At 41.6% G+C, this 26672-nt stretch overlaps 1 protein-coding gene across 2 annotated transcripts in view; it reads right to left on the reverse strand.

The window, feature by feature from the left end:
* Nucleotides 1–2004: 2004 nt before the first annotated feature.
* LOC102399344 (ATPase PAAT) overlaps nucleotides 2005–26672 on the reverse strand; it is a 30834-nt gene continuing 6166 nt past the window's right edge. The window contains exons 1-6 of one of the 2 annotated variants that reach the window (XM_006080408.4): nucleotides 21001–21448; nucleotides 19241–19444; nucleotides 18358–18430; nucleotides 15524–15730; nucleotides 8576–9030; nucleotides 2005–3169 (exon numbers count right to left, since the gene is read on the reverse strand). In XM_006080408.4, coding sequence (XP_006080470.4) covers nucleotides 2935–3169; nucleotides 8576–9030; nucleotides 15524–15730; nucleotides 18358–18430; nucleotides 19241–19444; nucleotides 21001–21158 — 1332 coding nt within the window. In that variant the 5' untranslated portion in view covers nucleotides 21159–21448 and the 3' untranslated portion in view covers nucleotides 2005–2934. Of the gene's footprint in view, nucleotides 3170–8575; nucleotides 9031–15523; nucleotides 15731–18357; nucleotides 18431–19240; nucleotides 19445–21000; nucleotides 21449–26672 lie in introns of those variants that run through there. The other variant, XM_044935138.2, reaches the window with a different exon arrangement.

Consider the following 26672-nt stretch of genomic DNA (forward strand, 5'->3'; position numbering starts at 1 on the left):
AGTTACTAAAAGCATAATTGCTGTGCTCTACCACACCCCCAATTTGATGACTCAAACAGGGTGCGTGGGGCCTGAGAATGTGCACAGGTAACAACTTCCCAGGAGATACTGATGCTGCCACACGTTGAGAATCACAGCCCTACACCACTGACATAGGACTGCCTTCTCTTTAACCCTCAAGGAAATAAAAGAGAAGCGGGGCTTTCAAATTGCCTGGAATTCTAGGGTTATTAAGAATCATATGACTTCCCTGGTGGTACAGTGGATAGGAACCCATGCACAGGGTATATGGGTTCAATCCCTGGTCTGGGGAAGATTCCACATGTGGAGCAACCAAGACCACACGCCACGACGACTGAGCCTGTGTGCCCTGGAGCCTGTGCTCTGCAACAAGAGAAACCACTGCAATGAGAAGCCTGCGCATCACAATTAGAGAACAGCCCACGTGCAGCAGTGAAGATTCAGCGTAGCCAAAGATAGGGAAGAGGGAGATTAGCATTTAATTGTCACCTCCTGTGTGCCAGACCTGTACTAGCTGCTTCATGTTCAGAGTATTATAAACTCATACAAGATGGAAGCTGTGATATTCCCATTTTACAGAAGGGAAAACTGAGGTTATTAATATTGAATCCCTCATGCAAAGTTAGACAGCAGTTAAATGACCAAGAAGGAAGAACTCAGATTTATCTATCCTGGTGTTTTTTCCTCTACATCATCATGGACACATGTTCTCCAAGAACACTTAGAAAATGTCATAATGGTAGAATACTGAAACCCTGGGCTGCTGTCCAATGCAGGGCATGGGACTGCCTTTAAGAAGGAGGAAGTATGATGTGAGGGCAGGAAGGGACAACGAGGAAGATGCTGTATTTGCTTTCCCTTAAGAGATGAGTCACTTCACCTTTCAATAGCCATGGATTTCAAATGTCAAAGGAGATCAATTCAAAATAAGAAGGTTCTACAGCAAAATCTACATGGGCACCTGGAACAGAGGATGGAGACAAGGAGAAGGAAAGGAGTCCTGGATTCCAGGCCCATCTTCCCCACATTTTTTTATGAGAGAGATTTCGGTGTCTACAAAGTGGAAAATTCAGTTGAAGAATATTTGATATCAGCTCTTTTCAGTCTTGAACCTTTATATATCTTTTTGATATGACCATATTTCTGTTTCAGATGTAATCAAGGTGAGACTTGTAATATGAATCACATATCTGGAAGGAGGCATTTTTAAAAATAATTTTAATTTTTGGCTTTGCTGGGTTTTTGTTGCTGCATGGGCTCTTCTCTAGTTGCGGCGAGTGGGCTTCTCAATGTGGTGGCTTCTCTTACTGCAGAGCACAGGCTTAGGTCACGCAGGCTCCGGTAGCTGCGGCTCCCAGGCTCTGAAGCAAAGGCTCAGGAGTTGTGACACATGGGTTTAGTTGCTCTGAGGCATGTGGGATCATCCCAGATCAGGGACCGAACCTGTGTCGCCTGCTTTGGCAGGCCGATTCTTTACCACTGAGCCACCAGGGAAGCTCTGGAAGGAAACATTTTGTAAATCAACAGACTACAACTACCAGAAGCTGTAAAACTGAACTAAAGGGTTCAGCTTGGAGTGACAGACATTCCTCCTGAACAACAATGGAAATACTATCTTACAGCTATGTATGTTGTCCCATGAATTAGAAAGGAATAGAAAAATACGCAAATCCTCAAGTGGCTATAGTGAGAGTACGTCCCATATACTGTGTCACCTTTGTAGTGTGATATGAATGAATGAGTGTGCAAATTAGTCCTCATTTGAAAGAACTGACCACAGTACCGATTGCAAGACACCCCCTTTCATAAAGCATTTTAAGAAAAGATAGCTGAGGGAGGCAGGCTCCAGAGGAAGGGGATACACACACTCGGGCAGATCTGCGTCGTGGCGGAAACCAACGCAGCACTGCAGGGGCACTTATCCTCCAGTTAGAAAAGAAAAGAGCATTGAAAAGAAAAAATTCTGTTTCCTTAGACAAGCAGTTTCCAGAGTGGATACATTTATTTTTTAAATGTGAATCATCACCCTTCAACACACATGATAGTTATAATTTCTAAACATTAAGCCTGCCTGAGAGAACTGAAATCTCTTTGATTCATATGCCTCAACCCCTCAATGCAGATCCTCAGAATTTCATGCTTTAAATATACAGAAAAGGGTTCTGGAAAGAGGAACCTGTACCAGTCCAGAAAGGAAAACAGTTCCTTGTATCTTTTGGATTGACTGAGATAAAATAAAATAACTTCTCTCATTTTACATCAAACACTAGATCTACAGTAACATTCCTAACAAGGAATAGGCTAGCTCTGATTGGTACTTCCCTCTCTACCACGACACTGTACTGAAACCAATAATACTAACCTCAGTGTAAACTGCTTTCACACATGCCAAACACTGCATTTTCCTCATTACCCGAGATAAACAATACAAAATGTAAATTAGTGATTTGAATGAAAGTTTCCAAGTCTTAAGGATCCAATTTTTCAAAAACAATCAATTAGAAAAAGAAAAATTATCAAATACTCTAAGCATTATTTTTCAGACTCCTAAGACTGTAAAAAATCTTTGTATAAAAAAAAGTATTTCAACGAAACACATATACAATACAAACTAATGAACTGCTTTAGAAATCCTTAAAATCTTAAACATTTAATCCAGAAGTATACATAAATTTCAGTAAGAGAGTGAAAAATATTACAAACAAAAATAACTGAAGATCCCACCGTGTTAACTTAGTGTACAGTACTGGATTCACAGCGCGTGCAGGAAAATGAACACTGAGGTCACTTCATGTAAGTGGTAATATTTCAAAGGACATTAAATACTTGCTTTTCATAAACTTTCTGGGGTGGGGTTTGGCTTTGTAATAAATATGTAATAAATATCTGTAGTACTTTGTACATGTTGAGCGTTTATCTTTCTCCATTTGAAAGTCCTTCTCCAGAGTCATAATGTCTCAGAGGCATCCCAGAGGGTGGGGAGTTGGGACGTTGCAGCAAGTCCATTAACAAAGCCATCTTATTATCTATGTGCTCCTGGAGTTTATATATTCGCTGATCAACGTAGTCTGTAAGTTTCTTTTCCATCAGTTCCAAATTTTTAGAAATAATCTTTTCCAAATAGGAACAAACAGGTTGCTCTTCTACTCTGAAAATAAATTTTAAAAAATATTATGACAATTTTCCCTCGTATTATAACAAAACAACCAAAATACACTACAATAAAGCAGCCGATACACATTGCTGAAATTTGTCTACACATTGCTGAAATTCCGTCTCCTTCCAACATATTTCCAGGTTCTGGACACATACAATCTCGAATGCTCAAAGCATTATTATTGCTTCAGTTCTTTAAATATTTAAGCATAAACTGAAATTAAGAATATAAAAATGAAGATGACAGAATTTCTACCCTCAAAAACAAGTCTTTAGATACAAAGCGTCTTTCTTTTTGGTTTTGCACTCCAAATCAAAAGCAATCTTGCTTTTTCTTTAAGATCTTTGTATGTCTTCCAAGTCCTTCCCCAAGCATTTTAACAGTTTTCTCTTTTCTTCATCTGAACAACCTTCTAAAGCACTGGAAGGACGAGGACAGTGAATTTCAGTGTGGTCCACAAAACCCTAGGATCTCCTCACATTTTTCCAGGCATTCCATGAGGTCAAAAGTATTTTTTATAATAACACTAAGTTATCTGAACATGAATTGTACAATAAATGCACAACGAATTATCCAGAGGCCACACCGTGTATAAGGTCATTACTGTGATGACTAATTGCTATATGGTTGTGTATTCTGTTTCCTAGAATTCTTTAAGGTAGCAGGTTTAGGGTACAGATAAGTGTTTTTCTCAGAGGGAATTCAGTTTGTTCTCAGTATTTCTACTGCGGTCTTACTAGCTATATTGAATTATACATGCCATAAGGCAACATATATGAAACTACAACCCAAAGTCAATACAGTTTTACACACATGTGAAACAATACCATTCTCACTAAACTTTCTAAAAAGAAAATATGGTATTTTTTCAAAAAGATATTTATGTTACTATGTAATGGGTTTATTGTTCTTTCTAAACTAATAAATATTTTTATATAGCCTACATAAATAAAAGTTCTTTGGAGTGCTCAATTATTTTTAAGAGGGTAAAGACCAAAAACTTTGAGAACCACTACTCTAGAATGTAGTGGTTTCTAGAACTCATGCATGGATGACAGAGTTGGACCATAAAGAAGGCTGAGTGCCAAGGAACTGATGCTTTCGAACTGTGGTGCTGGAGAAGAGAGTCCTTTGGACTACAGGGAGATCAAACCAGTCAAACCTAAAGGAAATCAACCCTGAATATTCACTGGAAGGACTGATGCTGAAGCTGAAGCTCCAATACTTTGGCCACCTGATGCGAAGGGCCAACTCATTGGAAAAGATCCTGATGTTGGGAAAGAGTGAAGGCAGGAGAAGGGGGTGACAGAGAATGAGATGGCTGGATGGCATCACTGCCTCAATGGACATGAGTTTGAGACAGCTCCGGGAGATGGTGAAGGACAGGGAGGCCTGCCGTGCTGCCGTCCATGGGGTCGCAGAGAGTCAAACAACAATAACTAAACAACAACACTCTAGAATATATAAGAAGCTTTTTATTGTTCTCTTTATTTTCTTTTTTTTAATGTATATTTATCTAAAATTTTTTTAATATTAATTTAATTATTTTAATATTTATTTTCAAATAACTATAGATTCATAGGAAGTTGTAAAGACACTATATTTGTCCAGTACCCTTCACCCAGTGGTCCTGGTCTTTACTTCTTACCTAACTATGGAATAATAATGTCAGTACAGTGTGGGTATGCCATTTTATCACACGTACACACATTCATGTAAATATCACCACAATCAAGAGATGGAACTATCCCTTAACTACAATGATCTCCCTTCTGCTCCCCTTTCACTGTCACATCCACTTCCCTAATCTCCTCCATCCCAAACACCTGGTAATCACTTACAGTGTTCATCTGCATTATGAGAATGTTACGCAAATGGATCCATGTAACTTGACCTCTTAAGATTCTCTTTTGTAGATCAGCATAATGCCTTTGCCAGACAACCAAACTGTTGCATGTGTCAATAGGTTATTCCTTTTTATTGCTGATAGCATCCCATGATATGGATATACCAGGGTTAATTTAACCATTCATCAACTTTAAGACATATTGGTTGCTTATAGTTTGGGGCTTTTACAAATAAAGCTTCTATGAACAATTGTGTATTGATTTTTCTGTGGAAAAAAATTCTTGGGGGACTTCCCTGGTGGTACAACAGATAGGAATTCACCTTCCAACTTAGGGGACATGGGTTTAATCTCTGGTCCGGGAAGATTCCACATGCCACAGAGCAACTAATGAGAAGCCAGTGTCAAGCAACAAAGAGTAGCCCCTGCTTGCCACAGCTCAAGAAAGCCCATGAGCAGCAATGAAGACCTAGCACAACCAAAAATAATTAAAAAAAAAAAAGTTTTCATTTCTCTGGAATAAATTTCAGGAGTATGATTTCTGAGTCACATGGTAACAACATGTTCAGCTATGAGAAACTGCCAAACATTTTTTAAAGTGGCTGTACTACTTTAAGTCCCCATGAGCAATGTATGAGAGATCCAACTTCTCATTGGTATTTGGTCATGTCACCATTTTTAAACTTTTTATTTTAACCATTTGAATAACTGTATAGTGGTATCTTGTGTCTTGTGGTTTTCATATGCCCTTCCTTAATAGCCATGAGGTCAACAATAGCTCATCTTTTCATGTGATTATTTGCTTTGTACATCTTATCTGGTATAAATGTCTCTCTATGGTCTTTTGCCCATGTTCTAATTAGATTTTTTTTTTTATGTTGAGTTTTCAGCACTCTCTATATTTTAGATATAAGTCATTTGTTGGATTTGTAATCTGAAAATATTTTTTTTCCCACTCTGGAACTTATATTTTATTCCTCCTAAAAGAGTCTTTCACAGAGCAAAAGTTCTAACACTTTCATGGAGGTCAAACATTTTTGGTGTCTCATCTAGGTTCCCAAAGACTGTCTCCTGTGAATTATTAGAAAACTTCCACAGCTTCATGTTTTACACGTACGGCTCTGATCCATTTTGAGTGAAGTTTTGTATAAGGTACAAGGTTTGGGTCATAGTTCACTTTTTGCTCTTTGGATATCCATCTGCTCCAGCACCATGAGTCAGAAAGAACAACTGAACTGCTGTTGCACCTCTGTCAAAACTCAGTTGAGCTCACCTGTGTGGGTCTATCTCTGAACCCTCTACTGGCTCCACTGACCCCTGTGTCTGCCCCTCCGCCATCACTGCCCTGTCTTGATACTCTCGCTGTAGAAGACTCGACACTGGAAGAGGGACTCCTCCCACTTCATCCTTCTTTCTCAAGGCTGTCTTAGCTATTCTTCCTCTTTTGCTTTTCATAGAATTTTTTAAATAATCCTGTCTATGTCTGCAAAATATTGTGAAGTTTTAGTATGTATTGCATTAAACTTTCATATCAACAGGGAGAACTGACAACTTTACTGTGTTAGAAATTCAATTTGTAATTTAACAGTTACCAGGAAAGAAACCATCCAGGCCCGACTGGTTTCATTGGAGACTTCCATCAATATCAAACATCATATGAAAAAAATCACATCAATTTTATACAATCTCTTCTAAAATATAGAACTCAAAAAGTAGAATTCATTTTATGAGACCAGTATCACGCTCATAATATAAAACCAGACAAAGACAGTAAAAGATAAATACAGACTAGTATCTCTAATGAATTCTATGTAAGAATACTTGTCAAAATATTAGCAAATCAGTTCCAGCACTGTATAAAAAAGAATTAGACACCACAATCAAGCGGGATCTATTCTAGGTATGCTAGGCAGGTTCAGTTTTTGAAACGAATGTAATTCACCATATGAAGAGATTACTGAAGAAAATTCATGATCATATAAATAGCCATAGGAAAAATACTTGATAAAATCCTGTATCCCCCTATGATGAAAGAAACTCTGATAACCAGGAGCTAAGAAACACTAAGCTTCAGAGGCCCTAAGCAATCTGACTTCTCTCCACCTTTTATAGTCTTTGTGTGTTTGCTGTATTATATCCAGGGATTTTTTTATTGTTAATAGGGAGGATCTGAGAGAACTGGAGACATTCCAGCTCAGTTGGAATCAGAAAAGTGGAAGTGGAAGTCGTTCAGTCGTGTCCAACTCTGCGACCCTATGGACTACACAATCCATGGAATTTTCCAGGCCAGAATACTGGAGTGAGTAGCCTATCCCTTCTCCAGCGGATCTTCCCGACCCAGGAATTGAACCAGGGTCTCCTGCATTGCATTTATCTGTATTTATCTTTTACTGTCTTTGTCTGGTTTTATATTATGAGCGTGATACTGGTCTCATAAAATGAATTCTACTTCTTTTTGAGTTCTATAAAGATTCTTCACCAACTGAGCTATCAAGGAAGCGCAGTTTTTAAATGTTTAGGTTTCTTCTTCCTTTGCATTGTAGTATTTGTTTGTTTTGCCAGTCACAAGTTAACACTGATGAAGACTATCAACAATTAAAAAACACTGTTACCTTTCCTTGTTCTTCCCAAGAACTACCATTTGTTTCAATAACTTACTAAACTGCTCAAATTTCAATGCTATTAAATACATTAAGAAAATTTCAACCAATACAATGACCTCATTTGAGATGTACAAAAAGTCTAAATCAAAAGACTAAAATAGTAAGGTAAAATAGTTAAGTCAGAACCATGGCTGAAGTCCTGAATTCCCATCTAGTGCAATATTTGGAAACATTCCATCTATCTAAAGGATGGTGTGTGTGTGCTCAGTCACGCCCAAGTCTTTGCAGCCTCATGGACTGTAGCCCAGCAGGCTCCTCTGTCCATGGAACTTTCCAGGCAAGAATACTGGAGTGGGTTGCCATTTCCTAGTCCAGGGGATCTTCCCGACTCAGGGATCGAACCTGCATCTCTTGCATCTCCTGCACATACTAAACACTTAACTACCCCTCAATCAAAGTAGGAGTGGAAAAAATTGGGATTATGAGATCAGAGAATAAGGGCCTGTACACTATTAACAATTACAAGCTGAGAAATGTTTGGATGACTCCAAAATCAGCCCAGGTCACACATGGTCTACAAGGAAAACCCACTGCAATGGCTCACTTCATACAGTCAGGCAAACAGCGTGCACATCGTGGCTACCACGGCTCCTCTCCCTTCATGCGGGTAACTCTCTACTCCGACCCTTGTCTGCTGCTTACACTCCTCCCACCAAAGGCCTGAGAAGTGCTCGGCACCTCCAATTTACACACTTCTTTCAAAGCAACGCATTCTACTCTGCAGAATATTTCTTTCTTCTACGTGTGTCAATGGCGAAATGTCAAAGCTCCCACAGTTCTCTCCGGAAACAATTTCAGGCAGAAGCTACTGAAACAAACCTCTCTCCTCCACCTGCCTCCGCACCCTCCCCCACACCCCATCTCGACCACACGGGTCTAAACACTTACGTGACACCCCCAGCGCCTCCGCCAGGCTTGGTGATGCTGTCCTGCCACTTGGTGCCGGGTCCCACCCGGAGATGGCTCACCTGGCCACACAAATTCTGCAGAAAAGGCAGCAACTCGGAGTTAGGTATGTGTGAGCTGTCACCTGCTTTCTTTGATAAGAAAGAAGATACTGCATTCTTCAGATCCTTCTCAAGAATAGAACGGCTTTGTGGCACAATTTTACACTCTTGGAGGCTGCTCATACTTCCTCCACCAGCTGGCTGCAGACTCTTCTCAGTGTTAGCCTCCGAGTCTTCAGTCACGTTTCCAGATGTCAATCCAGTTCTGAAAGGAAAAGGTGTGGAGGATGACTTGTCGAAGGCTCCCGGAGTAGACGAGGACTGCAGCCCCATCACGTGCTTGTGTCCCGTGTTTCCCAGCATCGACTGGAGCTGCTCTCCGATGGCAACACAATTCTAAGGAAGGCAGACAGGGAAAGAGCAGGAACATTAATGATAATGACAGCTAACTCTGGAGTAACCTCGAGTCAGGCAAGGTGCCTTCTTCCATCTGAGCCTCAGAACGTTCAGGTGGAGTAGGCTGCAGCCACCGTCCCAATGCTGAGTTGAGGAGAAAAGGCTAAAGCTAACCCGGCCAAGGTAACACGGCCACTGGTGGCAGAACTAGGACTGGAGCCCGGACACCCAGCTCCAGAGTCAGGACTTCTAGTCCTTTCAGTGTAGTTCTGCTATGGAAAATCTTCAAATAAATACAAGCATACTTAGTAAAACTGCACAGGCATATTTTAATGTTTCCACTACAAAGCCCTCCTTAATCTATGGTATTTTCTAATGAGTCACAATAATTGATAATTTTCCTAGAATTAAAAATCATCTGCCCACTGTCACAAATGTAGGCCACCCTAAGGATATGCAATTTGTTTTCACTGGAAGATAGACTAGATAGTTACTTGCTTAAAGTTTGATGTTCTACCTATATACTTAAAGTTTGAATATTTTTGTGACATTTTCAATGATTAAAATGAGCTACTTTGGGGCCATGTCTGCCATGATAATTTATAGTGTAATGATTACGTTTTGTGGCCTCAGCCCAGCTAGGCTATATTACTTCCTGAGAAGAATGGCTCACCTCTGATAGGTTACAGTTTCCTCCAGAGAGGTATGCTCTTGCCATGTTCCTCAACTTTTCCACAAGACAAAAGCAAAACTACCTCCAGCCTAGCTAACTGTTACATTAGATGGCTCTACCCTAAACTCTAAACCCAGAACTCTACTAGAAATTCTTTTTTATTAACTTATCTGTTTGTTATTTATTTTGTTGCACTCTACCACACAAGGGATCTTAATTCTGCAACCAGGGTTCGAACCCATGCCCCCTGCAGATGGAAGCTTGGAGTCTTTCTTAACCACTGGACCACCAGGGAAGTCCTAGAGATTCTTATCAGGGGATATCATCTTATAGTTAATACTGTTCAATACCTTGTAAGATAGACTAAGAAAAGTATTATTATTCAAGATCAGGTGAAGACACTTGATCCATAAATTTTCTGGATGTACTAAAAAATGATCCTTGGATAAAATTAGCCCAGAACTCATTCATTCAACAAATATTTACCAGAAATCTACTCTGTGTTAGGTACTGTTTCAGGCCCTGGAAATAAGACAGTGAAAAGCAAACACAAATTTGTATATATACTCCCAGAATTCTGAAAAATTAAACATTTATCTCTGAACATCTTAAAGGATTTGCTTTAACTTTTTAATCACCTTGAAAAAACAAGGACAAAGAGAATATTTTTATTTTTTAAGATGAACAAGGTAAATAGTGAAAATTCTTAGAATAACTGAATATATTTTCTTTGAGAAAATGGCCCAGAGCTTTCACTCAGATAACTTTAAATGACAAGCATATGCCAGACACTGTCAGACAGAATTCTTACTCAATTATTCTAAACCGCTGAAGCAAAAACAAATCAAAGTCAGCACATGTGAACTGCAAATACAAGGAAATAAGAAACCATTTTAATAAAACTTTTCAGGAAACAAGGAACCACAGGGTGCATGTGAAGCAAGGAGAGGCCAGGAAATTGCTCCCAGGCCCTTCCTTTCCCCTCAGGACAGGCCCTGTCCCAAAGAACACATGCAGGCTCGCGACAGTGTGTGTGGCTACACCCCTTACACAATAGGAGGGGTTCTGATCATGAAACACCCCTCCTCTACACTCAACAGATACTTACAGAGCTTATGCGACACTTCTCAGAAAGACAGTCCATGGATTACTTGTTTGCAAACAAAAGCAATTCCAGAGAACCAGGTATATCCCATGAGAATTCCATAAATATAGTCTCCCCATAGAAATAGGATATTTATTAGCATGTTTAAAAGAAGATTTCACAGGATCTCCTTTCTTCCCCAGGGTGTTTCCCAAATGCCCCCACAGGTAAGGATTTAGCATATGCATATAATGGGAAACAGGTTACAATAACATGTGCTGCTGGTTGGAGGACTTGCATTTCTGGATGAGACAAAGCTACAGAGACACACATCAAGCTTGAGAGTAAGTTAAGAGTTGGGCAAGCGCTCCTATGATTTACCTAATGCACTTCTGAACGGACATAAATTCATGATGAAGAAAGCATATTGTTTTGGGAATTAAATAAACAAGCAAAAAAAAAACCAAAAAACTAAACCCTTAAAGACATGGCCAAAAAAACACCTGAAACTTTGGCATCATTTCTTTTCCAAACACAAGTTTTTAAAAGTATCAGTCATGAATTGATTTTTTAAAATTCATTAACCCTCTTGAATGTTTCCAAAATCTTTCACACACACAAAGTTTCTTCTGTTTTTAAATTTTTAATCTCTATGTCCACTGGATCTTTCCCCTTAAACATTTGTTCTTAAAATACACTATGCATAGGGCTCATCTGCTGTTGCTGCTTAGAAATAGTTCAGTCCTGAATCACACCCTCAGGGTTTTAGGTCACAACTGAGGGCCAGTGTTCTGTCTTTACAAGCATTCCAAGGGATTCTGATACAGGCAGGTTCCTTATCTCTAGCCTTCCTGAAACAACCTACTTTAACCTGGCTACCTCCACATTCCAACTACTCATTTACTATCTAATCCCTCAGAATCTGGTTTCCATCTCCTCGCTATTCAAGCTGACCCATTAAGGATCTGCAAAAGAAGCTGAGTTGATAATCAAGGAACATATACATTAGAGTCATAAATAAGACAGATCAGATTCCTGTTTGCACAAAGCTTATATTTTAATGAGATAAACAGAGCAATAAATATACATGTATATATGTGTGTGTGTGTATATATAAAACAACAAAAATAATGAAGAAAGCCATGATGAAAATATGTGTGTGTGTTTATATAAAACAACAAAAATAATGAAGAAAGCCATGATGAAAATATGATACAGATAGTGCACCAGTGTGGCTGGTGAAGGTCTTGCTCAAGATGGAACATTTAAGATGAGGCTGAAAGAACAAGAAAAGGGCAGACTTGCTAAGGTCGAGAAGAGGGGATTCTGACCAAAGAGAACAGCTAAGAGTGCAGAGGTCCTGAGGTGGGAGCACAGGTGGATATCTGGGGAACACACACCTCAGAATGTCTAGAGACGAGCATCTGAGGAGATGTGACAGGAGATGGTGTTGAGGAGGGAACGACGGCCCAGATCTGAGATGAGAGGGTGAGGAATCTGGATTAACTCTGGGGTGAGGGGAAGCAGTTCGGGGACATTACACAGGGGAAATCGAGTCTGATGGACCCTCTGAGATCATCCTGGTTGCTCTGTGGAGAGGGAGTACTGGAGCAGGAGCATCTGTTAGGAACCTCCTGAGCTGTGCAGGTGAGATCACTGTATCAGAGAACGAAGAGGACAGACTCTGTTCTTTTTGAAGCTCTCCATTCTGAGGTTTCCAAGATCATCACCAGCTCTCCTGTTCTATGTCTGCCTGTCCCTCCAATGATATTCCTACTAAATTAATGTTGGAAAATCTCACAGAAGTTATATGACTTTTTTATTTGTATTATTTGATTTAAACTTTCACATTCATCTTATGATCTCAGCAGCATTGCTAGATTGTAAACAATTAACCTTTAGATAGTAAACATGAAGAAATTTATCCTTAAATAGAGGAAGCAATGCTAAATAACACAGAACTAACACTGTCAGCGTTGAATTCAGGTCTCCTAACATCAGAGCTGGACTATAAAGAAAGTTGAGTGCCGAAGAATTGATGCTTTTGAACTGTGGTATTGGAAAAGACACTTGAGAGTCCCTTGGACAGAAAGGAGATCCAACCACCCATCCTAAAGGAGATCAGTCCTGGGTGTTCATTGGAAGGACTGATGTTGAAGCTGAAACTCCAATACTTTGGCCACCTGATGTGAAGAGCTGACTCATTTGAAAAGACCCTGATGCTGGGAAAGATTGAGGGCAGGAGGAGAAGGGGACGACAGGGGATGAGACGGATGGATGGCATCATTGACTCAATGGACATGGGTTTAGGGGGACTCCAGGAGTTAGTGATGGACAGGGAGGCCTGGTGTGCTGCGGTTCATGGGGTCTCAAAGAGTCGGACACGACTGAACTGAACTGACATCACATCTCTGCTACTCTAAACAGTGACTCCTGCACTCCGCCTCCTCACCCTTCTCCCTGTGCTCTGAGAAAACGCAGTTGCTCGCCTGTGATCTTCCTTCCTGGCCCCGGTCTCTCCCTTCACCACCTTCTCTGTCATCTACTAGGGATGCTCCCACCCCTGTGTTTCCAAAGGCTCACAACGTCACCCCAGGAACATGGTATTCACATAGAAAACTCAATACTCCCAAAATAAACTTTTTTTTCCCTCCAAGTCACACCCTCCCTTGCATTCCCTGTGTATTATTGGCATCACTATCTTCAAAAGTTTGGTTTCACGTTTGGTTCTATTTTTCTCCCCAAAACCCCATACAAGTTACTGTCAAGTCCCAATGGTTCCACTGTTGTAGCATCTCACAACCCAGCACTAGGGTCCTCCTTCAAGTTTAGACCCTCTTAACCCTCATCTAGACGAAAAATAACACAGAGATCCTTTGCTTCCTGCACTCTCACTTTCTACTGACTCCTCATCTTACACGTAATAGTGAACTAGAGTTAATTAAAACAGGTAAAACATGCCCACAAGCTTCATAAAAGCATTCAAAATCCTCTATGATCCAGCCCTAGTCTGCCTGAAGCTTCCCCTATCGCTTCTTCACTCCAGAGAAACGAACTTCTATCCATTTCTTAGCTACATTATACTCCTTCCAGCACTGAAGATTTAATCCATACTGCTCTCTCTCTCTCTCATGTTGCAGCCCTCTTCAGCAATACATGAACCATGAACTTCCTGATGTTCAAGCTGGTTTTAGAAAAGGCAGAGGAACCAGAGATCAAATTGCCAACATCTGCTGGATCATCGAAAAAGCAAGAGAGTTCCAGAAAAACATCTATTTCTGCTTTATTGACTATGCCAAAGCCTTTGACTGTGTGGATCACAATAAACTTTGGAAAATTCTGAAAGAGATGGGAATACCAGACCATCCAACCTACCTCTTGAGAAATCTGTATGCAGGTCAGGAAGCAACAGTTAGAACTGGACATGGAACAACAGACCGGTTCCAAATAGGAAAAGGAGTACGTCAAAGCTGCATATTGTCACCCTGCTTATTTAACTTATATGCAGAGTACATCATGAGAAACGCTGGACTGGAAGAAACACAAGCTGGAATCAAGACTGCGGGGAGAAATATCAATAATCTCAGATATGCAGATGACATCACCCTTATGGCAGAAAGTGAAGAGGAACTAAAAAGCCTCTTGATGAAAGTGAAAGTGGAGGGTGAAAAAGTTGGCTTAAAGCTCAACATTCAGAAAACAAAGATCATGGCATCTGGTCCCATCACTTCATGGGAAATAGATGGGGGAACAGTGGAAACAGTGTCAGACTTTATTTTTCTGGGCTCCAAAATCACTGCAGATGGTGACTGCAGCCATGAAATTAAAAGATGCTTACTCCTTGGAAGGAAAGTTATGACCAACCTAGACAGCATATTAAAAAGCAGAGACATTACTTTGTCAACAAAGGTCCGTCTAGTCAAGGCTATGGTTTTTCCTGTGGTCATGTATGGATGTGAGAGTTGGACTGTGAAGAAGGCTGAGTGCCGAAGAATTGATGCTTTTGAATTGTGGTGTTGGAGAAGACTCTTGAGAGTCCCTTGGACTGCAAGGAGATCCAACCAGTCCATTCTGAAGATCAGCCCTGGGATTTCTTTGGAAGGAATGATGCTAAAGCTGAAACTCCAGTACTTTGCCCAACTCATGCAAAGAGTTGACTCATTGGAAAAGACTCTGATGCTGGGAGGGATTGGGGGCAGGAGGAGAAGGGGACGACAGAGGATGAGATGGCTGGATGGCATCACCAACTCGATGGACGTGAGTCTGAGTGAACTCCGGGAGTTGGTGATGGACAGGGAGGCCTGGCGTGCTGCGATTCATGGAGTCGCAAAGAGTCGGACACAACTGAGCGACTGAACTGAACTGAACTGAATCCCACCTATGTAGTCCCCTAATAAGACCACAGAGACCTTTAGGGACAGGCCGTAGACTAATTCACCTTGGAACCTTCTGTAGTAACTAGAACAGAGCATCATTCACAAAGAAGGGGCTAAGTAAATACTTGCTGAGTGAATAAATGATTGAATTCATAGAAAATTATGAAGTCTATAATAGAAATATTTTGTTTGTAAGGGCATAAGGCTACAGAATGTTACTTTTAGAAAAGTTAGTAAAGATAACAGTCACATCAATAACAATACTTAAGTGGAAAAGATTTATGTCACCACATGTCCTAATAAAAAGCTATTATTTAAAGAACTGTAATGGTATCCGGAAAGAAATCCGTTCCTACTCACCTGCTGCTGGAATCTCACCATATTCATCAACTGCTGAGCTCCAGGTGATAACTTTGACCCCATGGACTCCATGATGGTTTGGACCCTCTCCAGGTCTATCCTTGATCCTAGAGTGGGAGAGCCTGCTGAAGAATGTGCCAAGACTGGCCTTACGTGTACCACAACTTTACTGATGAACACACAGTTCTTTTCACCAAAGGAGAGCAGCTATTATAACAAAAAAGTTCAGCAAAATTAATAGTAATAAAAACAACCATTATTTAAGGTCATTTCTTATTAATACTGAAGAAAGAAGCATTCAAGAATCTAAAAATTCAATTCAAGTACATTTTTAAGTTGTCTCTAGAACAGTAAAAGCCAAGAAAAGATTCAAAAGAACAAGGAAAATATAAAACGCCCTTTTAAGTAAAAGATTACATATAAGTAATGTTTTATTTAATAATGTTTTCTTGTTTAAGGAACTAAAGATAAACTGTATCAATCTGAGATCTTACCATCCTGAAACATGCTATATCATTTAATACAAAAGACAACTGTCCAGGATCCCGTGCAAAATGTTTGTGAAGTGCTAAATATAACTCGGTATTTTAGAATTAAAACCATAAGGAATATTAAGACAACCTAACAGATCTCAATAGTTTACATATGAAAAACAAGTTCACAGTGATTTTCTAATTTGTCAACAGAGTAAACAACGGTCAGTCTTTGAGCCTAGTTCTTCTGGCTTCTGTCCCAGAAGCTATTCAGTGCTTTATGCTGCCTCATCTTGTACGTGCTTCTAAAGCAAGATGTTTCCTGTGTGCTGTAGGACTGCAAAGTAGCAAAGTGGAAAGCAAACAGGATCTAGAATCAGACAGACCTGAGTTCAGTGAAGGCTGTGCCTGAGTGACCCTGGGCAGATGCCAAACTTGAGTCAGGGGTAAAATCAGTTCACATGGTTGTTATAAGAATTGTGCATTAAAATGTCCAGTGTATATCACTGAGTGAGTGCTCAAAGATACACATCAGTAACTTCATTTAACTTTCATAAACTATTGAAAGTACTACTGGCCCAGAAGAGGCCTTCATACAAACCCAAAGATTTTCCTAAATGAAACTCTCTGCACTCCCTGGTACTTTCACAGCACAGTTACAAACCCCATTCATCTTCAGAGACAACAAACCCATACATCACACAAAGACACAGGTGAATACAGACCCATGATCTAAAAACTTAGTGTGGCACCAAAGATGTGACTGTCATCAACAAGAACCTCATGAAATGTATACACCCACATTTCAACATGCATATTATGCTTTTCAACCCCCAAGCCTTTCTCACCAGTGAATGTTGTATGTATTTTGCACACTTAATCTACCTATCTTGCCACTATAATATGAGCAACATTCCAGTTTATTTCATAACTGCCACTTCCTAAATGCCCAATACAGCAGCCAGTATCTATAAGCACTCTAATATGTGTAAAAAGCCTCTTGATGAAAGTGAAAAAGGAAAGTGAAAAGTTGGCTTAAAGCTCAACATTCAGAAAACTAAGATCATGGCATCTGGTCCCATCACTTCATGGCAAATAGATGGGGAATGAGTGGAAACAGTGGCTGACTTTATTTTTCTGGGCTCCCAAATCACTGCAGATGGTGATTGCAGCCATGAAATTAAAAGATGCTTACTCCTTGGAAGGAAAGCTATGACCAACCTAGACAGCATATTAAAAAGCAGAGGCATTACTTTGTCAACAAAGGTCCGTCTAGTCAAGGCTATGGTTTTTCCAGTGGTCATGTATGGATGTGAGAGTTGGACTGTGAAGAAAGCTGAGCGCTGAAGAATTGATGCTTTTGAACTGTGGTGTTGGAGAAGACTCTTGAGAGTCCCTTGGACTACAAGGAGATCCAACCATCCATCCTAAAGGGGATCAGTCCTGGGTGTTCATTGGAAGGACTGATGTTGAAGCTGAAAGTCCAATACTTTGGCCACCGGATGCGAAGAGCCAACTCATTTGAAAAGACCCTGATGCTGGGAAAGATTGAGGGCAGGAGGAAAAGGGGACGACAGAGGATGAGATGGTTGGATGGCATCACCGACTCAATGAACATGGGTTTGGGTGGACTCCGGGAGTTGGTGATGGACAGGGAGGCCTGGCGTGCTGAAGTTCATGAGGTCGCAAAGAGTCGGACATGACAGCGCGACTAAACTGAAAATGTGTTGGATGAATGCATCACTTTATTAAAATGACTTTAGAAGCCATTAGTGTATACACCTAAACAACATCTTGGGATAATCAGTTCTGTGCTCGTCTGTAAGTAATAATCAGAACAGAATTTTAAAGATAAAAATAATCCAAGAATTTTCTTTAGTTCCCTATTATTACCCATAAAGTAGGTCCCAAAAGATGAAGAGACTTGCCCAGGGTCACTTCTTTAGTCAGAAAGAGGCTCGCTTATTAGTCAGAGCTTATGAGATCCAGCTCAGTACCCTTCCTCTAGATCTGATGACATCAGTAAAGTTCACCTTAATAAAATGTTTCATGCTGATGACATCAGTCTAAACTCCTTTAACTTTGTGATGCCCTTGTCTGAAATTTCTCTAATTGTGTCCAACACTGCTATACTAACAAAAGTACATTGACATGACCATAGGAAATAAATGATCAAATTTTAAAAGAATGTTGATAATATTTTAGAAAAGAATTTCTTTTTACATGTTTACTAAGTATTTTTGAAATAAAGCCAGGGACCACACTGGACTAACTACATTATCAATTTATGGAAATAAATATATCTATATATTAGGAAAGCAACTGTAGTTTTAAATTAGCTACAATTTAGGAATGACTTACCTTTATTTTACAAGCATGTGTGGAAGACTCCAATTTTAGACATTTTTTGTACAAAGTAATCTTTTCATGTTCACTAAAAATAGAAAAGAACTGATTTATTAAAAATTTCATACATTATCACTAAGAAGAGTTATATTTAAAAATAAAGGTCTCCAGGACAATATTTTAATCCTCAGATTCAGTTTTCCTGGTGAGGCATGAACAGTAGAGACTTCCTACTGAATTGCACTAGATATGAAGACAACATCTGCCACTAATTATAGCAGAAAATTAAATTAGATATCCAGTGTATACTCATGCAGCACTGAGCATATTTTAAAGCTCAACAACATATCTGTCATACACAATACAGACAGTACATAAAACAGCTCATACTTTGATTCATATTAAAGAAAGATTAGAACAGAATCTTCATAAAAAACTGGGAGAAAAAAATGAAAAAGTCTAATAATGGGTTAAGCTTGCCAGTACGGAACAGTCTTGAGCTCATGCACTATTTGGTAACGGCATCCTACAAGAAAATGTTCAAAGTTCCAGGCTGAGTGACAAAGTGATTTTTGGAAAACAGATTCCTTGTGAGTTAAAGAAAACAAATAAGAAACTTACCAGAACTTCATTTTCATCAAACTTTTTCCCAAACTAGCTATGATCTTTTACCAACTTCTCTCTCTTCCATTAGCTCTCCATTTCCACATTCATATACACAATTAGGCTGATCTAGACTGTCTTTAAGATCCCTAAAGGTCTAAACTTCTACATCTGCTGGTATGTTTTTATCTTTTCTTCCCTAGTCACCAAGTCAGAGAATCAACAAATACTGCAAAAGCTCAAGAAAATAAAACACTACTTCAGAAGAACACTTCCACATGCATAAGGCACAAACCTGTTATCCAGAACATTACAAACATTCTTGCCCCTACTGGTTCCACAGTACTCCTCTCCTAAGTATACTTCCATATTTCTTGCTGAACTTAAAATGCCAATAGAAACGATTTCTTCACCTCCATGAGGGTCACATCTCAGGTGAAGAAAGCAGGGGTTTTCATCTTGGCCGTTCAGGTTCCTTTTCAAAATCACATGATCCTGGCTGAAAATAAAATGAAGAATATTATGTAGTTTATAGTGCTTCCCTGGTGGCTCAGATGGTAAAGAATCTGCCTGCGATGCAGGAGACCTACATTCGATCCTTGGGTTGGGAAGATCCCCTGGAGAAGGGAATGGCAACCCACGCCAACATCCTGGCCTGGAAAATCCCATGGACAGGGGAGCCTGGTGGGCTACAGTCCATGGAGTGACCGAGTCGGACACTTTGTCTGACACTGTCCGACATTGACTGAGTAACTAACACACACACACAGCTCTGAATATTCATTGAAAGGACTGATGCTGAAGCTGAAGCTTCAATACTTTGGCCACCTGATGCGAAGAGCTGATTCATTAGAAAAGACCCTGATGCTGGGAAAGATTGAAGGCAGGAGAAGGGGATGACAGAAGCTCAGATGGTTGGGTGGCATCACTGATTTAATGGACGAGTTTGAGCAAGCTCCAGTAGACGGTGATGGGCAGGGAAGACTGGCCTGCTGTAGTCCATGGAGTTGAAAAGAGTCGGTCACAACTGAGCGACTGAACCACAACATGCAGTATTATAGTTCCCTGTCATTAACAGAACACTGTTATTAACCCCCTTAATGGGCCACAGGGGTTGACATGTTATCCAATTAATTGATATTTGCATTTGGAGTCCAAGCACCCTGCAAAGCACTGATCACATAAATGCTCAATACAGAAATCATGAGGAAATGATGCTTTAGACTCCAGGGCTCTCCACTCTATTTCCCCCTGGACCTCTATCTACACTCTAAGCGACTTCCTGAAAACTGCCCGACCAGTTAATGACTTACTAGTCAGCTACTGTGAATTCAAAAACCGTTCAGAAGTTAGGGGTTGGGGGCAGGTACAGAATAAAGGGGAACAGTGTGCCATTTTCAAAATCAAACTGATGATTTTTCCACATTTGGATTTTTTTTTTAAAGGCCTATTTTAGCCCACGGGCTTCCCAGCTGGCTCAGCGGTAAAGCATCCTTTGCAAATCCAAGAGACAACGGGAGACGCGGGTTCGATCCCTGGGTGGGGGGAAGATCCCCTTAAGGAGGAGACGGCAACCCACTCCAGTATTCTAAACTGGGCAATCCCTTGGACAGAGGAGTCTGGCGGGCCACAGTCCATAGGGTTGCGGGTCACCAAGAGTCAAGACACGACTGAAGGACTTAGCATGCATGCATTGGTAGACAGGTTTTTGTTTCAGGACAAGAGGCCGGTTCTGATCCCGACAAGGGGCCTCAGGAGCCGACGAGATGGACTCAAGGCGGGTGTGTGTGAAACGCTGTCTCCCACTTAACTGCCCCCCCGTCCCCAACATTCACACCCGAGTCCCCTCAGCTTTCCCGCGGACGCCCCTCTGTCCTCTCGCCACCCGAGCCCGGCCCTTTCGCCCTCGCCGCCCGCCACAGCCCCGTCACCCGCTCGGCTCCCGCATTTCGGGCGCTGACCCTCTCCCCTCAGGGTCCCCGTCTCCCCTCGCGGCTCCCCCTGGAGCGCGGATGTGTCCCCGAGCACAACCCAGTCCCCGCCAGGCCAGCGCACCCCGAGGCGGGCGGCGCCAGCAGCTCCTCCCAGTCGGCGTCCCGGGCGCCGAGACCATCCGGGGTGAGACGGAGACTCTGGGCCAAGGCTCCGAACGCGGCATCCCAGGAAGAGGCCAGGGTCGGGCGCCGGGTCGGTGGCCCGTGTATGGTCTCCATTAGGCCGCCTACGGACCAGGCCGGCTCCAGAACCTCTCTTTATAGCTCTTTAATTTGCGCCAGATCGAGGGAAGGTGAAGGAACAGGGCAACTTCCGGCTCGGCCCCCGGCAAACCTGAGAGCGGCCGCAGTTTCCCGTTGTCTGGAGACCAGCTAAGGCAGACACGCATACGCGCGCCGGCCGGATTTGGCAGCGGGGTTCAAAAGCACTGGGCCGCGGTGGGGTGGCTAGCGGGAAGCTCTAGATTAGAGCATGCGCCCTGACAGCTCGTGGGCCACCCTCTGGGCTATGCGCAGGCGCAGTGAGGTGGTCAGCCACCCCGCCCCCGCCCTCCCAGCCTTTACTTAACTTTAGATTCATTCACTCAGTCGTGGCCCATTCTTTGCGACCCAGGGACTGCAGCACACCAGGCTTCCCTGTCCATCACCAACTCCCGGAGCTTGCTCAAACTCATGTCCATCCAGTCTGTGATACCATCCAACTATCTCATCCTCTGCCCTCCCCTTCTCCTTCTGCCTTGAATCTTTCCCAGCATCAGGGTCTTTACCAATGAGTCAGTTCCTCACATCAGGTGACCAAAGTATTGGAACTTCAGCTTCAGTCCTTCCAATGAATATTGAGTACTGATTTCCTTTAGGATTAATTGGTTTGATCTCCTTGCAGTCCAAGGGACTCTCAAGAGTATTCTCCAACACCACAGTTCAAAAGCATAATTTCTTCAGCGCTCAACTTTCTTTAGAGTCCAACTCTCACATCCATACATGACTACTGGAAAAACCATATCTTTGACTAGACGAACCTTTGTCAGCAAAGTAATGTCTCTGCTTTTAATGTTCTGTCTAGGTTGGTCATAGCTTTTCTTCCAAGGAGCAAGTGTCTTTTAATTTCATGGCTTATTATTTAATTAATTAATTTCATGGTGAATTTTAGCATTCACCATCTGCAGTCATTTTGGAGCCCAAGAAAATAAAGTCTGTCCCTGTTTCCATTGTTTCCCCATCTATTTGCCATGAAGTGATTGGGACCAGATGGCATGATTTTAGTGTTTTGAATTGAGTTCTAAGCCAGCTTTTTCACTCTCGTCTCTCACCTTCATCAACAGGCTCTTTAGTTCCTCTTCACTTTTTGCCTTAAGGGTGGTGTCATCCACATATCTGAGGTTATTGATATTTCTCCCTGCAATCTTGATTCCAGCTAGTACTTCACCTAGCCCAGCATTTCACTTTATGTACTCTGCATATAAGTTAAATAAGCAGGGTGGCAATATACAGCCCTGATGCACTCCTTTCCCACTTTGGAACCAGTCCATTGTTCCATGTCCAGTTCTGTTGCTTCTTGACATGCATACAGATTTATCAGGAGGCAGGTAAGATGGTCTGGTATTCCCATCTTTTAAGAATTTTCCAGTTTGTTGTGATCCACACAGTCAAAGGCTTTAGCTTAGTCAATGAAGCAGTAGTAGGTGTTTTTCTGGAACTCTCTTGCTTTTTCTATGACCCAACGGATGTTGGCAATTTGATCTCTGGTATCTCTGCCTTTTCTAAATCCAGCTTGAACATCTGGAAGTTCAGTTCACGCACTGTTTAAACCTGGCTTGGAGAATTTTGAGCATTACTTTGCTAGTGTTTGAGATGACTGCAATTGTGCGATAGTTTGAACATTCTTTGGTTTTGCCTTTCTTTGGGATTGGACTGAAAATTGACCTTTTCCAGTCCTGTGGTCACTGCTGAATTTTCCAAATTTGCTGTCATATTGAGTGCATCATGTCCACAGCATTGTCTTTTAGGATTTGAAGTAGTTCAGCTGGAATTCCATCACCTCCACTAGCTTTGTTCCTAGTGACGCTTCCTTAAGCCCATTTGACTTCACTCCAGGATGTCTGGCTCTAAGTGAATGGTCACATTATCGTGGTTATCTGGGTCATGAAGATCTTTTTGTATAGGTCTTCTGTGTATTCCCGCCACCTCTTCTTAATACCTTCTGCTTCTGTTAGGTCCATACTGTTTCTGTGCTTTATTGTGCCCATCTTTGCATGAAATGTTCCCTTGGTATATCTAATTTTCTTGAAGAGATCTTTAATTTTTTCCATTCCATTCTATTCTATTCTATTATTTTCCTCTATTTCTTTGTATTGATCACTTAGGAAAGATTTCTTGTCTCTCTTTGCTGTTGTTTGAAACTCTGCATTCAGATGGATATATCTTTCCTTTTCTCCTTTGCCTTTAGCTTCTCTTCTTTTCTCAGCTATTTGTAAGGCCTCCTCAGACAACCAGAGACTTTGAGCTTAGAGAAATAGCAGGTAGTGGGGATGCCAGTGCCTCTTTGGACCTGGTCCAAAGAGGAGAGTCCCTCCCAAGGTAAGTGTGGTGTCCTCTTTCTAGAGACCTGAAGCACCTCCTCCCGACCCTCACTCTCTGGAACAGACCCTGAGCCTTTCCGCCTAGGGTGGTGATTGGGGGGAGGGGGGACGGCGGGGGGGATGGGGATGGGGTGGGCATGGAGTTGGATTTTCTCTCCTCACCCCCCTTCCCACACGCGCTCTTTCTTTCGAGGGTGTCAGGTGGATGCCGACAGTTTGACTTTAGTCTCAGAGATTTGGATGTTGTCCATGGCAGCAGTGGGGCCAGGGCAGGTGGTATCTGAGGAAGGTTTGGGGCTCTGGGATGTGGGCCTCTTGTCCATGGGGCCACCAGGTCAGATGGAAGGTGGAGAAACAGTAGAGCCCGAAGGGGGTCGCCCCCCCACTCCACCCCCGAGCCGTCTGCACTCCAGGCCCCTGGAGGAGCAATCAGGAAGTATTGGGTCTGTGGTGGAGTAAAATCTGAGCTGAACCTGAAGGGCCTTTCAGCTTTGCCCAGAAAAGTGGGAGCGGATGGAATTTTCTAGATACTCTCAGGGTAGGAAGGTATATGGTCCCTCCCCACCACCACCACCCATCCTCTTCATGAAGCCCATAGAGATGAGTTTTCCATGTTCTGAAAGGAAAAAGGGAATCAGAATAAGAAAGTGGAATGTCAGAGTTTGAAAGGTCTTCCTTCTTGTTCTAATAAATTAACTTTCATTGACAGTAACATGTTTGCACAGTCCAAAGAAAATAAGCTCTTCTTCAGAAACATCAGTCTGCACTTGAAGGAGCGGGGTCAACATTATCACTGGACTTCAGCTTTTGTGAACAAGGCTGAATGACCAGGAGTCAGGAAACTGGACTTCTGTGGTCTCTCCTTTCTTTTGCACAGCCAGTGAAGTCACGAAATCTTGGTTTTCTGAAAGGAAATCTATCGTATCTTTCTTCCTCTCTGCTTCTGTTTTGAAGCACTAACTTTCATCTGAACAATTCCAGGAGCTTCTTTACTGTCCTTTAGCCTTCATTCCCAGTCACTTCCGTTCCACCCTCTGCTCTGCCCTCTGCTGCTGCTTCTGGTGCTTGTTGCTCTTGAATGAGTACAGCCTTTTTTGTACTCTGATTCCTGCCTGCCTCCCTACCCTCCCTCCTACCTTAACCTTTGCAAAAGCGGTTCCCTTTTCCTGGAAAGCCTGTTATTTTGGAGCAGAGAAAATCCTGTACATCATTCAAAACCAAGCAGATCTCCACCCTACTACAGAATTAATTAAACTCATTCCTCCATATGACTATTATGCTTTTTAGGTATGTCAAAGAAAATCCAAAACTGGAGGTTATGTTTATTAAAAGTCCTTCCAGGGATATTTTGTTCCATTATGATGCAGGTTAAGGGGAAGCTATAGAATCCTTCCTACCAGTTTAACCTTTGATAGTTTTGCTTTTATATACAATTTAACATGAACAGCCAATGTAAATTTTTTAGGATTCAGTTACACTTATCTCTGTGCTGTGGACAGTTTATTTTTCTCACTTTCCTCCTGAAATAAATTAACTTTTTTTTTTAACCAGCAGAGTATGTCTTTATTTATGTGTGAATTCCTAGCATTTAACAGTATTTGATACACAAATACATTGAATGGATAACTTTCACAGTGTTAAAATACAAGGCTCATTTATTGTTGTTGAAGGATTTGGTTGTTTTAAACATCTTTTTAAACACAATGATGGAAGTAAGCAAACAGTAAAAAATCTCTGTTGGAAATCTCTAGGAATTTCTTTCTTCTGAGGAGATAGTTTTGAAAGCTTAAAAAAACAAGGAATTGATATCTATTCATTGTTGCTATGAGCCAGAGGTTGGTAACATTCAGATTCTCCCTTATCTTAGGAGAAGCTGCTTGTACCCTTGATCTCTCCTTAGACACTTAGGTGATTCTTAGGATTAGTGAGAATGATGGTTATTCTGGATCTAAGTACCCACATTCACATTAGTTCATTTACTTTGCTTTCAGCCTCCCAAGACTAGGAGCAGAGTGGTCTTTGGGAAATCAGAAAAACACTTGATACTGTAAAATTAGTTCAATATTTGGTAACATTTAAAAATCTGGCTCACATTTTAGGCTATCTTTGTTAGTTTTTCTTTTTTTTTAAAAATAAGGAAAATAAGTAGGAAGGTAAGACTGGTAACTTAGTGATTCAACTGAAAATGACATTGATGGTAAGGTATAGAAAAGGAGCCAATAAGTTTTAAGTTTTACATTGGCCTAAACTTTAGAGGCGGAGAAGGCAATGGCAACCCACTCCAGTACTCTTGCCTGGAAAATCCCATGGATGGAGGAGCCTGGTAGGCTGCAGTCCATGGGGTCACTAAGAGTCAGACACAACTGAGTGACTTCACTTTCACTTTTCACTTTCATGCACTGGAGAAGGAAATGGCAACCCACTCCAGTATTCTTGCCTGGAGAATCCCAGGGGCAGCAGAGCCTGGTGGGCTGCCATCTATGGGGTCGCACAGAGTCGGACACGACTGTAGTGACTTACCAGCAGCAGCAGCAAACTTTAGAGGAGGAGTTGCTGAAATGGGTACGAACAATACCTCTTTGGAGACTTAAAGTAAGGAAGTTCATTTTTATGGGTCTGTAAGTAGGTAGCAGCCAAAGAGACAAGCATTTACTAAAAGTCTAGTCCAGTTCAGTTCAGTTCACTTGCTCAGTCATGTTTGACTATTTGTGATTCCATAGACTGCAGCACGCCAGGCTTCCCTGTCCATCACCAACTCCCAGAGTTTACTCAAACTCATGTACATTGAGTCAGTGATGCCATCTAACCATCTCATCCTCTGTCATCCCCTTCTCCTCCCTCCTTCAATGGTTCCCAGCATCAGGGTCTTTTCAGATGACTCAGTTCTTCGCATCAGGTGGCCAAAGTATTGGAGTTTCAGCTTCAGCATCAGCCCTTCCAATGAATATTCAGGACTGATTTCCTTTAGGATGGACTGGCTGGATCTCCTTGCTGTCCAAGGGACTCTTAAGAGTCTTCTCCAACACCACAGTTCAAAAGCATCAATTCTTCACGCTCAGCTTTCTTTATAGTCCAACTCTGACATTCATACATGACTACTAGAAAAACCATAGCCTTGACTAGATAGACCTTTACTGGCAAAGAAATGTCTCTG

Source organism: Bubalus bubalis, chromosome 23 (assembly GCF_019923935.1).
Source record: "Bubalus bubalis isolate 160015118507 breed Murrah chromosome 23, NDDB_SH_1, whole genome shotgun sequence".
Lineage (NCBI taxonomy): Eukaryota > Metazoa > Chordata > Mammalia > Artiodactyla > Bovidae > Bubalus > Bubalus bubalis.